Source organism: Arvicanthis niloticus, chromosome 3, assembly GCF_011762505.2.
Source record: "Arvicanthis niloticus isolate mArvNil1 chromosome 3, mArvNil1.pat.X, whole genome shotgun sequence".
NCBI classification, from domain to species: Eukaryota; Metazoa; Chordata; class Mammalia; order Rodentia; family Muridae; genus Arvicanthis; species Arvicanthis niloticus.
Window position 1 is genome coordinate 85539287 of NC_047660.1, and position 12982 is coordinate 85552268.

At 43.5% G+C, this 12982-nt stretch overlaps 1 protein-coding gene across 4 annotated transcripts in view; it reads right to left on the reverse strand.

The window, feature by feature from the left end:
• Nucleotides 1–12982, reverse strand: part of Wdfy4 (WDFY family member 4) — a 228359-nt gene that overhangs the window by 156112 nt on the left and 59265 nt on the right. For all 4 annotated transcript variants that reach the window (XM_076931448.1, XM_076931447.1, XM_076931449.1 and 1 more), the window contains one exon: nt 9767–9860. In XM_076931448.1, the coding sequence (XP_076787563.1) occupies nt 9767–9860 (94 nt within the window). The remainder of the gene's footprint in view (nt 1–9766; nt 9861–12982) is intronic.

Sequence of the window (12982 nt, forward strand, 5' to 3'; positions counted from 1 at the left end):
ATCAATTGAAGAGAGAATATTGAAGAGAGAGCTAGCTGGAAGGAGTGTGTTTGGTTAATTTAGAATTAGTGTGTGCAAAGGCCTGAGGTAAGAAAGAGCAGAGCCTAGAATGGATGATCTAAAGGTCACAGAGCATACCTGTGAAAACATGGTGTCTCTGGACACCATGCAAAGGTACCTAGCTTGTTCTTCTTTCTGATAGATCCTGCCCCCAGCTCAGCAACTGTGGAAGAGTTCAAGTGTAGCATAGAGCCCCGAATGCCTCAGATTGCCAGTCCTGAAGAGCTAGGAAGCCTGAAAATCCAGCACTGACCTCAATCTTGATAAATGCTTAGACACTCACTGTCTTCTGGTGCAGTTTTGGGTCTGGGAGAGCTGTGGAGCTGAGGGGAGCTGGTTCAGGAGTGAGGTTGAGTCATGTCCAACCCTGGAAATCTTGTCTAAAGAGCAGCTGAGCTGTAACCACTCCATCCCCTGCCCCAGGCCTGCATGTCCTGCACACCCCCACCTTTGCCCACACCAGAGGAGGTCACATAGTGGCAGCCAGATTAAACTTGCCCTTTCCTTATAATGTTCAGCAAGGACCTAAAACTCTTTCTTATGCAAATGAGGCATCCCCAGCGCCAGGGCCCCAACCAATGGTGTAACCCACCTCAATAGCTCCCAAAGGCTTAAAGAGCCTTTGTCCCCCCCCCACCCCCAATTAAATGAGTTGTCTTACTGAACCCTGTCTCCCAAGAATCTGTTCCCCTCACCCTCACTGCCGCCTGAGATATTATCATCCTGTCCTTCTTTTCCTGTCTTCCTCTCCCTCTCAGACCTGTTCATAGGCAGAGTGGAAATAACATAGTTGACATCAGAAATCACTGAGTTTCCTAGCCATTGTATAGAGGGTGTCACACATCCAGTTAGTACCCTAGAGGATGTCGCAGGACCCAAGCTTGGGAGTGAGGAACTTGCAAGCCCTCTCTTCCTCTGTGGACATGCTGCATGCCAGGACTCCAGTGAGTCCTCTGAGTAAGTGGGACTAGGTCAAACCTCAGAACCTGGCTTTCTGCCTGTGGGGACTCACTTCCTCCCACAGTGGAATATCCATGTGCCATCTGGATCCCTATTGAGACTACAAAGATGTGCCCTGTAGTTACAGACTCTCCACTTCTGTCCTTTCCTTCCCTGTATGAATGTGCCTTTAAAAGACCTAGGTATTGGACCTGCTAATCCCACTGAGCTCTGACTTGTGGATTCTGATGCATCGCTCTGGCTGTAGGAACCTTCCCCTCTTCTCTTGCCATCTCTTACTCCAGTGCTGACTGATGTTTAACTGAACTGCACTACCTTCCAATGAACATTTATGGATTATCTATGCCATGACCTCGCTCTCAAAAGCCAACTATGAGAGGTGAGGCACAGACCTAGCGTGTACATGATAGGACACGGGGCTAAAGCTTCCTAGATTTCCTCTCCACTGCTTTTCTCAGTGGGAACCATTACCACTGTGTAGATGAGGCCCTGACACCCGAAATACCTCCATCAGTTTCCTTAGATCACGGTAACGACTATCAGAACAAGTGCCATTTCAGGCTGTCTTCTGAAGCCCTTGGTTCACTGAGGATGGTGCTGCAGTCACTGTGTAGAGGAGAACTTGGTGTCTCAGAAAAGCCATAGATGGATTGCCATAGAAGTGTTTAGTTTGCTAGGTGCAGTTTGCTCTTATTCTATTGTTACTGTTAGTCAAATGTGAGCTGCTTTACACGGGTAAATTTATCTCCTGTGGCCAGAGACCTTACCATTCCCTATTACCTGCCTTTATTAATGCATTCTCATGATCTGTGTTCCCAAGAAATTGAGTCTACAATTTTTGTGCCCTAGACACAAAAAAATAATCTGAAAAGCTGAACTTGAGGTGCAAACAAACACACAAAAACAGAAAATGGCAAAAGAAGAAACTAGAAAAAAAATGATCTGCTATAAAAAAAACTATAGAAGAAATTAGAAAAAAAAAAAGATCTGCCATTTTGGCCACATGAATCCCAGCTGACTACAATGTCTTCCCCACCACGCCAAGCCCACCGAGCCCTTCAACCTATTTATCTCCATGTAAAATTGTGTCCATTTGCTCTGCTTAATAGATCACCCCAAGAGGCCTCCTGGATTCTGAGTAGAGCCTGAAATGTTTACTGGGCAATTATCAATCAGTGGGAAAGGCAGAGAACACAGAATATAACCACTGCAATACAGTTAACAAACACGGATCTTTACCAAGTTCCTTGTAGGAGAAAATAGCTCTTTTCAATCACCCACCCTCACCTAATGCTACCCACAGCCATTAGCACTGTCAATATTTTAGTTATTTGAAACCCATATGATTAGTTCAAATGTTTGAAATACATGGGCAAATTCCAGAAAATGACACCCCTTTCTAAACTTAGGCACAAACGAGTTCACAGATACATACAGCTTATGTCTCTCCTGTCTGTCCCAGTGAGCTATGCAGGAAGGCTCCACAGCTATCACCCTGCCCAGAGCTTTCAGGTCTCTGCAGCATACTTGACACATCTCAGACTGCAGAGTGGAGATAGGCAACAGTCTCCCAGATGCCTGTATCTGGCTGGGTAACTTTTCAATGCTCTCTCCTGACCATGCCACTCGCAAAAAGGGAAACCTGGCCAACAGCAAGTGCCCCAGGTCTCACTTTGAGAATGTACACCCAGCACTCAGCAACAATGTTAACTTTGCCCACTGTTGTCTGAAACCTGGGGTGGGGGCCGTATCTATACTGAACATTGTACAACGCTCATTGACTGATTAAAATATTCATGCTTGTGGAGTTGGAATGTTACAGATCCCGAGCCAAAAAATTGTTTGGGCTACTTTGAATCCCCTTGAAAGTCAACTTGTTACCCTTCTTTGTGTCTGACTTAACTCCTTTCATCTAACAGTTAAAGCCTTGGAAATGTATCAAGTCAGCAGACCGCTAGCTTGCACCAACTCCTAAGCTAAGAATGTCATCAAATAGCCATCTAAAACTCACAGCAGGCTTTTGCCTCCTTTGTGGTAACTCACCTACCTGCCATCCTCACCCAAGTAACTGGGAGATGCCGTGCTTAGAATGGCTTTTGTGCTATGGCTGTGACAGTCATGTGACTATGCTTATAGTGGAAAGTGTCATTCAAGGAACACTGAATCTGTGTCCCTAGACCACAGCTACTCACATTTAATTCAGAATAAATTATTTTTTATTTCTTGAGGGGACCTTTGGGTGGGGGCCCAAGGACAAACCATTTTGATAAAAGGAGCCATCTGGATCAGGGTCAGGGACTAGCACAGGTTCTTGTTCAGTCATCCATGTTGCCTGAATGGGTGGATGTCATTGAGTCCTTCCTGGGACCTGAGCTTCTCTCTCAGTTTAACTGGCGTCCCAGTGGTTTACTCTGGGGTAGTTGCTGAACATCCTTTTACTTGCAAAAGCATTTCTCAGAACTGTTGCTAGCCAGCAGTCTTCCCTGTTCTCCTCTGTTCCTCCAGTATCTTGAGGAGAGCCCAGGGAAGCTTCTCCCACAGGCATCACCTAAATCTCCCCCACTGTACACATCCTACCAAACTATGGAAAGACACTAAAATGGGAAACAGGATCTTAAGGCAGGAGGAAATGTTCTGAGAAAGACCTCTGTGACACCAGTAGGTGCCATGTTTGGTGAATGTGGCAGATCAACTTTCAAGTGTTTGAGACAAAACACTGAACATTTTACATCATAACTTGTTTTTGCTTTGTTTTGTCTACACTGAACTACATAAAGATGATAAATGGCCAATTTATTTGTATTAGCCAGACTTAATTGTAATTTTAAAACAACTGGAAGCACCAGGCAATGATGGCACACACCTTTAATCCCAGCACTTGGGAGGCAGATGCAGGCGGATCTCTGAGTTTGAGGCCAGCCTGGTCTACAGAGTGAGTTCTAGGACAGCCAGGGCCACACAGAGAAACCCTGTCTCAAAAAAACAAAAACAAACAAAAAAACCCAAAAAATAAAAAACAAAAAAACAAAAACCAAAAACCTCCCAAACAACTGGAAGCAAAACTATGAGATTCGCCAATTCTCAAGAAGTTAGAAAATATCTTTAAAAGGCAGATATTGTTTTAACAATAGATGTGTATGTATAACCACTAAGAAAATTTTAGAGGCTTTGTCAAGACTGATAATAAATTAATTCGGAGGAACTCACTTTTCTCAACCCTTCCTTCCTCTCTCCTCTCTGACCTATTATTTCTTCCATCTTTATCACCTTCCTTGGACATATTTCTTTAAAAATTCCTGAGCAGAACAAAATTCAGTATGGAAGGAAAAGATTGTTCTGATGTTCCCTAAGATAGAGCAGGAAGCAGAGGAGAACTTGAGACAGTTCAGTCCCTGGGCAGAAGCTGACTGTGGTACGCCTGAGCCAAGTTGGCCTGTTCTAAAGCTTTCATTAAGACTGTGGACCTGACACCAGGATTTCTGCATCTTAGTGCTGAGCTGGACGTTTCCCCATGTATGGGTGCCTCCCTCTGCAGACTAGCTACTGAAGAGGGGTCACTAACCCGGGTCTGCATGGGAAGCCTTCTCCTTAGACCTCTCTCTGCTTTCATTTAAGAGATACTGATTTCTTTCCTCGGTTCTTGTAAGAGTCACATCTTTGGAAGTGAAGGTTCAAAATTAAGGGTTACTTAATGCTATGGCTAAAATAATTAGATCAGTGGTCTATTAAAAATGGCAGGTAGTGCATCCAAATTCAAGCTACAATGTCTTCAGGAACAGTGGCCTGTGTTTTGTGTATGTATGGCTGTATATATAACCCTGTCCTCAGGGGTGTTATGTCTGTCTGTACCTTATTTATACAAAATCAAAAACATATGAGTGTTCCCATAAACTGACGTTGTTAAGTTAACCCCATTCCTTGTAGCTCACGGTATAACCAGAAATTTAGATCAAAGGTATCAACTTGGATGACAGGTGAAGCTCCATCTTTGATCACAGTGAGGTGGGACATAGAGGAGATTTGGTCCATGTAACACTTTGAGAAAAACAGACAGAGGGCTCCAATGTTAAGGTAGCCATCTCCAGGTACTGACCTGGCCTTTTATATTTAGATGGAAAATGAATTAGGCAAAGAGGAAAGAGGTGCTTGTAATTATGCAGTCTTGGTAAAGATGAAGTCTACCTGAGCATCCTCCTTTATGCTGCTACAGGGTGGTCCAAAGAAGTCCTCATTATTGGATAGAGAAGTTGGCTCTGCTCTGGGGTACAGTCTCATCCTTAACAAGGACTGCCTCACACGGAAGACGGCCTGTCCTGGGGAGCTTTGCGGTTCCTGGAATCCAAGGTGACTGCAGCTTTGGAACAATCATTTATTTCTGTGTCTTTGGCTTTGACTAAGTCTGAAATAACCTCATGCAGTCACACCTTAAGTGACTGGAATGTCTGTGCAGAGTTGTGCATGTGTCTGCCTTAAAGTAAAAGAGACAGACAAAAATAAAGACAGAGATGTCAAACTTTATTCTGTTGGGAGTTCCCTTGTGGGCCCAAGAGAAGCGTCAACAAAAGCAATAGCTGAGCACTTGTTATGCTGAGTCTTTTAAATATTTAACTAACTACTTAATTCAATTATTCTTGGTAGGAACAAAAAGCAAATGTCTCCAAGATCATTAATGTTCTTTACCTGTGTATATACAACAGTTTTCATTAGAATATATTATTTTATTTAAAAGAATATTTTCTAAATTTTTAAGGAAAACTAAGACACAAAAGAGCCATCAAGTAACCATAATAGCAACAGTTAAAGTTGAGGAGGTTGAAAACTTTAAATAATAAAAAAAAAAAAATGCTTTTGCACAAGGAAGGACCTTGTATGGTAAAATCAAATTTTGTCCTAATGTAAATAACTTTCCAAATAAAGGAAAGGCAAGGAGGAGAAAGCTGACAGGTTTAAGTGTGTTGTATGAAGGTTCGTGGAAGATGAGGCTTAAAGATAATATGTCTGTAGCTCACTGCAGTAAAGTTATTAAAAATTCCTCAGGTCAGTATGAAATTCATAACATGAAAACAAAGCTTAACTTCTATGCCTAATAAGAGTTCACATTTAGAGACACTAACTTAGAAAGCAAGGACTTCATGTTTTATCCCTTCATTGAACGAAGCGTTTAAAATCTGATGATTATATTTCATTTAATGCTTTCAGCACAAAAACATAAATATGCCTGAAGGCTAAGTCGGTGTGGTTCCCCTATTGAATTAAAGTCAGATGGCCACAGCCTTAGCATTCATTCATCTTCATAACTGTCATAAGAACAATGATATTGTTGAATGAGAGGTAAAGACGTTCCCTAACTTCCCCCATGGTTCTGTGATTATTGGATGGCACTCAAGAGGCCCAACTGTGGCCTACTGTCTACAGAGACCTTTAGAGTACTTGGTCATTAAATCTAGAAGTGTCTGTGGTCACCACATTTGGTAAACCAAGGTAGTTCAAATCTCTCAACTTGGCATTCAGACTCTTGACATTATGGCTAACCTTCCCAGACTAACTCACATGATTTAACACAGCTGAACAAGACCAAATATGCCCCTTCCTTAGTCCCTCTCAGTGTCTGAGCCTCTCCTCCCTTCCTTCTCTTTTGAGGGGGTGGGCATGCCTCTTTAAGCCTTCACACTAGCGTCAGTATGTCTCACTATGCCTGTAGACAAACCTCTCTCAGCCAGCTCAGTGCTGCCTTGCTACCTCCTATGACTTCTGCCTTTCCATCCCCAAAGCCAGAGCATAAGTTCTGGTACCATTCATCTCTGAAGAGCTAGAGGTGCAAGCTAGAAGATTCCAGTCATTCATGAAAGCAAACCCACCCCATTGGTTGCTCCCACACAGGCTAAGTATAGTCAACTCTGTTCTGTTGGATCTGTCTTCCAATCCCCAGAACTACAGCTGTCCCGTGCATAAGCAAATATCCCTCAGCCAACAACTAACCAAACAGGACTCCAACCCACAACGGTGTTCCTGCAGTACCAGACCCTTGCAGCTGCTGAGAATGCTGGGAAAGGAAAGCATCTTGCAGTGGGTTGGGTATTTCCAAGATCAAGAAACTGAGTTGAATTTCATTTTTTCCCTTTGCACAACTAAATTCCTACCTCCTGGTTTTTAACATGGGTGAAAATGCTAGAGGCAGAGAAAGAGCCAGGCTATCCATTTCCAAGAGCAGCCTACAGTGTTGGCATTTTTGAGGGCTGCACGTAGAACAAACTGAATCTGGCTGTGACTGGAAATAGACCAGAATGGGACACCCATAAGGTCAGTAAAGACTCTGATACCATCTGTTTCTCAGCAGAAGGGAGAAAGGCTCAGGGTCGGATGAGGTGTGGAGAGAACATTAGGATGGGGCTACAGACCCTCAGGAGCTGAGCAGGAGCATCTCTTCATCCCTTCCTAACACTGCCATCTACTGAGAAGTCCCACTCCTCTCTCCCGGCAGCAAGGTCTGCCGGAGCTTAGAATCAGATTGCTTTCGGAGATTTCTTGTGTGGTTTCACTTCTCCTTTGATTTACTATTCTATCTGTTAGCATGAGGTTTCCTCTGCCCACCCCCCTTCAGAAATTAATTACTGTAATTATCCATCTTTTAATAGCTGCTGGTTTGGCATCTGTAGAAAATATCTGAGAAAATGCTTCTCTATGTTCATTTGTATTTGAGAAACAGTGAAGATGAATTGGGATTTTTCCTCAATTACTTATTGACCTGAATAGAAGAAAAGGGTTGTGCCAAATGGATTTCTTATTTGCATTCTTAATGTGTGGGGTTGATGTCACAGAGTGATCAAAACATCTGAATGCTGGGGTTTAGCCACTTCTTTAGGGGTGAGCAGCAGCAGGCCAGCCATTGGCCCATCAGCTCTGTCTCTTCACTGCCTATCACTGGGGTGAGTTTCTGCCGAACGCAGATATCAGGTTGACTGCCAAGACACCCAGACCACTGACATGGCCATTCTCATAGTACTGTATTAAACAGCTGAAGAAGCCAGCCTCAAGATAAGGTGAATGTCCTGGACAAAAATGCACCACTCCAGTGCATGTCCCTGCATTCCATAGGAGCTACAATGATCAGAAACCCACTCATTGAGCATGTGGTCAGGTTAGGTCTGGGTGAGTTTTACATATTGTCCTCACCAATTAGATGACCTTCGGATACCACATAACTCCCCTGATCCTCAAGCACTTGCAGAATGGGGCAGGGAACAGCTGCTCATGGACTTTTAAGAACTTCTGGGAAGACGGCTGATATTGGAATCCTGGCATAAAGGGGCTATCCAATGTGTGTTGAGTCTCCAGTATGCTTAAGAGAGGTATGTGCTAGGCATTAAAGTACAGAAGCAAAGATCTCTGGCTTCAGGTAACTCATTGGCTACAAGGCACATGGTATAAGGGTAGAGTGCTTTAATCTGTCAATTAGATGCTGAAGGAAGCTGGTCTTTAAAGCTGAGGCCCAGCGAGACATCACATTGGTAAAGGAGTGTCTATCTCCCTCTGTACTGAGCCTAAACTGAACCTGTGACTGATTCATTTGGAATGATGAAATGCCGTAGAGACAATGTTGACTTGTTCCAGACAAATTTCTAGAAGCTTCTGCTTTTGTGCCTTGGAGAGCCCTGGTCTGCTGTGTTCCCTCCCAAGAACCCACATAGAGACACAGGTAGAGGCCAGATGCAGATGGTTCTGAGGCAGAGACCCAGGGCATACTGAGAGCTTGAGACAAGAACACAGGTAGACAACCAAGCTGAGTTAGCTCTTCAGTGGTCCCTTGTCTCATGTGTTGGCCCCCTGATGTGCTGGATTCATTAGTGAAAGAGTCTCTGTGGGGTTCTATCCCAGCCAGTATCATGAGGACCATATCCCAACCCTGTTGACACACAGTGTTAAGAGGAATACGCTGCTTTAAAAAATAGACTCACATTGCCAGGCAAACTCACTGTCTGAACATCATAAAGTGTGCCTACAACCCACAATGACTACCTATCACTGGGCTGTGGAAGCTTAGGGGGTCCCTGATACACAAAGTCTGTATCATCCCATGACTCGGGACTGTGATGGTGTAGTTATTACTAACTTTGTAGCCTGTTGATGCAACATGTTCTGTGCCACTATGCTGCATCTCTCCCTTCACCAGCTTCATGCTCACTTGGTCATTGCTCTCCAGGAAAACAGAAAGTAGAGTAAGTGATGTCACCAGGGAACATGAACATGGACCATATTTGTCTGTTTTTACTCCCACACCAGACACCACTGTTTCTTAGTATGGCCAGTATCATCCCTACCAATAAGTCCCCTCCACACTCCCTTTTCTCAAGTCTCAGAGAACCTGCAGAATTTGTACCAGGTCACGATTATGTTCAGATGTCATGAGCACCAATTAGCTGTCATTTCTTCCTAAAACGAATGCCCTCTGTAGATGAAGCAAAGCTGAACCAAATCCTTCAACTATGTTTTTTTCTTCTATTGTTTTCTTCTATTGCTTTTAGAAGGTTTCCTAATGCACAGGAATGACAGCTTTCAATGCCCTTTGGCAAGTGGTCACAGATCTATCAAGGGTCCAAGACACACTGACACAACCCTTCCATAGGTTCTGCCCAGGGATGGCTCTGATAATCATAGTACACTAGAATGAAGTAAGTCTCACAGTGGAAGGCATGCCACAGATCAGCCAGGTAACAGAGACAAGGTGCACATGTTCATCAGAAGATACCTGTGGGTGGTCATCCAGGTATAGGCGAGGCAGCAGTCTCACCATGATGCATATGATCCCAGGATGCATGATCATGACATCACCCTCATCCATCCTACAAAGACAGGGAAAACAGGACATGTGACATAACCTGTGCAGTTTTCTAGGTATTTCTAAAACAGAACATGATCCACATTATCAGTGGACCACCTAATAAGTGAATGACCTTGAGCTGATACATCTGAACCTAATGTAGCCTGGCTGTAAAATGGAGTTAAGAGCATCACATTTTCCTTCCAGGAATACAGGCATATCTCTAGCTCAACTAGTTGGTGCTGGGATTATGAACGTGTACCACTACTCTTATTTATTTTTCTTCACATGAGATCCAGGGATTGAACTCAGGTCTTCATGCTTACAAAGCAAGAACTTTAACAGCTGAGCTGTCTTCCCAGTCCCTCAAGGGAAAAAAAGTGTTTCAAGATGAAATTGAAAAGGGCATAAATGGAAACACTTGTGGGACACTTGATAATGCATTGCTTTGAGAAGATTATGGGTTGAAAAATGCTTACATTACACAAGAAATAAGGTCTCAGGTCAAACATACTTGTATGTTGTAACTCAAAGCAGTGAAAGAAATATAATAATAAAAATAGAAAAGCTCACTCAGAAGGTGGAGGTGGAGGATGAGGAGTGAGCAGTATGTTCCAGTTTCTAAGACCTGCTCAGGACGGCACTGGGCAGCCATCTTTCCCACTCTTGCTACTTGGCAAATACAAGTCTGTACATTTTTCTTTCCCATGGAGCTCACCACTTATATCACCATGCTTCTCAGTCAGCATTTGCCCAGTCATCCAGTGTGTCCCCAAAGGAATGTCATTGAAGCAAGCCCATTGAAGATGTGTGCAGGAGAGGGAACAGATGTATTTCACAAGAAGAATAGATGTGCAAGTCAAACAGGGAAGGGACTTGTCATGGCCAACACAGTCACCCAGCAAATTCCTAATGGTCAGTGAGGAAGGAGGGACCAAATCACCAAACAACCAGAAGAACCAGACATCCCCAAATGCTGGAAACACTGAAGAAATGAATACATTGCTAAGTGAGTGTGAGCCATCAAATTAAGACAAGAATGTACTGATAATTTAAACAGATCCATAAGCAATGAAATGGAAGAAATAGCAAAAGACCTCCCCACAAGGAAACGCCCTGAGTGAGTGAAGTGGTTCCATTTGTGAATTTGCTGCCACCAAGCATTAAGATCTCAAGTTCATCCCTAGAATCTACATGGCAGAGAAGAGAACCAACTCCCACAAGTTGTCCTCTGACCTCCATATGAATGTGTGTTCACATGCCTGAACACACACTCACACTCACACCAAATGAGTTAATCGGTAGAGAGATAGATGTGATTATGTAATTTTTAAAATATTTTAAAATAAATAAATAAAAAGAAAAGCTTAGACTGACAGATTTGTGACTTAATTCTACCAAACTTTTCAGAAAGAGCTGACACTAATGTTTCTCAAGCATGTTTCTCCACAGATGATGTTTCATCATTTCTCAATGATGTTTCTCCACAGAATAACAGAGTTTGGAAGACCACAGACAAATTCATTCTATGAAGTCAGTGTAACCCTGATACCAAAACTGGATAAGCATACAACACCATCAACACAACTACAGACCAATTCCCAGATGCACAGACACCACATGTTCCACGGTGCTGTACAGCAAATTCCAGAGCACATTAAGAATATCATACAATGTGACCAAATTGGTCGTCCATCTGCACAGTGAGGACACACACACACACACACACACACACACACACACACACACAGAGAGAGAGAGAGAGAGAGAGAGAGAGAGAGAGAGAGAGATTTACTTTATATCCTTAAGGGGACAGAGTTTGCTCAGGAAACAGGGCAGGGCTACAAGATGACCAATAGCAAAGTAAGACAAGAAGAGGGCTGCCCACAGGTGGCTCTGCTCTGCAGAGCACACACTGAAACCTTTCCATTGCCCAGCCCATGCCAAAGTGCCATTAAAATTATGTCCCCTATGAATTTGCTAGATGCTGCTGTCTGGGAGCCATTAGGCACTTCTCATTGACCACTGCACAGTGCAGCTGGACATCAGTAGATTAGGGATACAGCCACAGTTTAAGCTCAGTCGTAAGTATTTGGGATTGCTACTTTGACAGATATAAGGAATTAAAATTAGTCTCAAAGGCTGGCCAAGGCTGAAGAAGTCAAAGGTTAAATAAGATGTGAACCATGAAGAAAAGAGAGATTCTTGATTGGAAGGGACTTCCTTCAGGACTCTAAAAGATACAGCCACAGACAGTGACTCCTGTAGCTCTCAATCCAGGTCACATCACAAGCCTATCAGCAGACTTCCATACCCAGCACTGTCTATGGAAAATAGGAAGGCCTCGATGGGGGGGGGGGGGGTCAGGGGAGGACCCCAGAGCCATATTGCACTCCCTAATTGTGGAGAGCTCTTGGTGGTGCAAGTAGAAATTTGGCAAGCATTTGTCACTGGGCTCAGACAAGAAAATAGGCTCAGATTAAGAATATTCACATCTGGGCTATTACAAAACTAGGAATGTGTGGCATTCCTTTTATCTTGATCATCCTGATAAACCCCTAGAAACATCGACCACAGGGCTTTGTTTACTGCTTTGCTTGAGTATTACCAGGAGTGATCTCTTTGTTTATTGTCTTGCTTGATTACTTTGCCTTTGATCTAAGAACAGACCATGGGTTTTGGATGTACCTACATTGATATAAAAGCAGACTGGGAAAAAGTAAAGGTGCTTCAGCGTCAGCACTGGCTGGAGTCATGTTATAGTGTTGTCTAATTGTCTTTGTTTTCAATCCTCACTCCCTCCTTTGAGACCCTGTTGACTGTGCTGGCTTGGTCACCTAATCTACCGATGTCCAGCTGTATTGGGCAGCGGCTGATGAGAAGCACTGTATGGCTCCCAGACAATAGAATCTAGCAAATTCCAGAAAAACCAGCCAATCAACATCTGAGCACATCTACACATAGGGTGTGGACTCACATGCTCTGAAAATAGGTGTGTTCTGTAATGTTCAGTGTGTTACGTGCATATAGTATTCGATGTGTGCATCACATGTGTCCTGTGTATATGTGTTCCTATGTCGTATATGGCATGCTTGTTCATAGAAATGGCACTTTATGTACTTTGGAAATCACGGCTATGCTTTG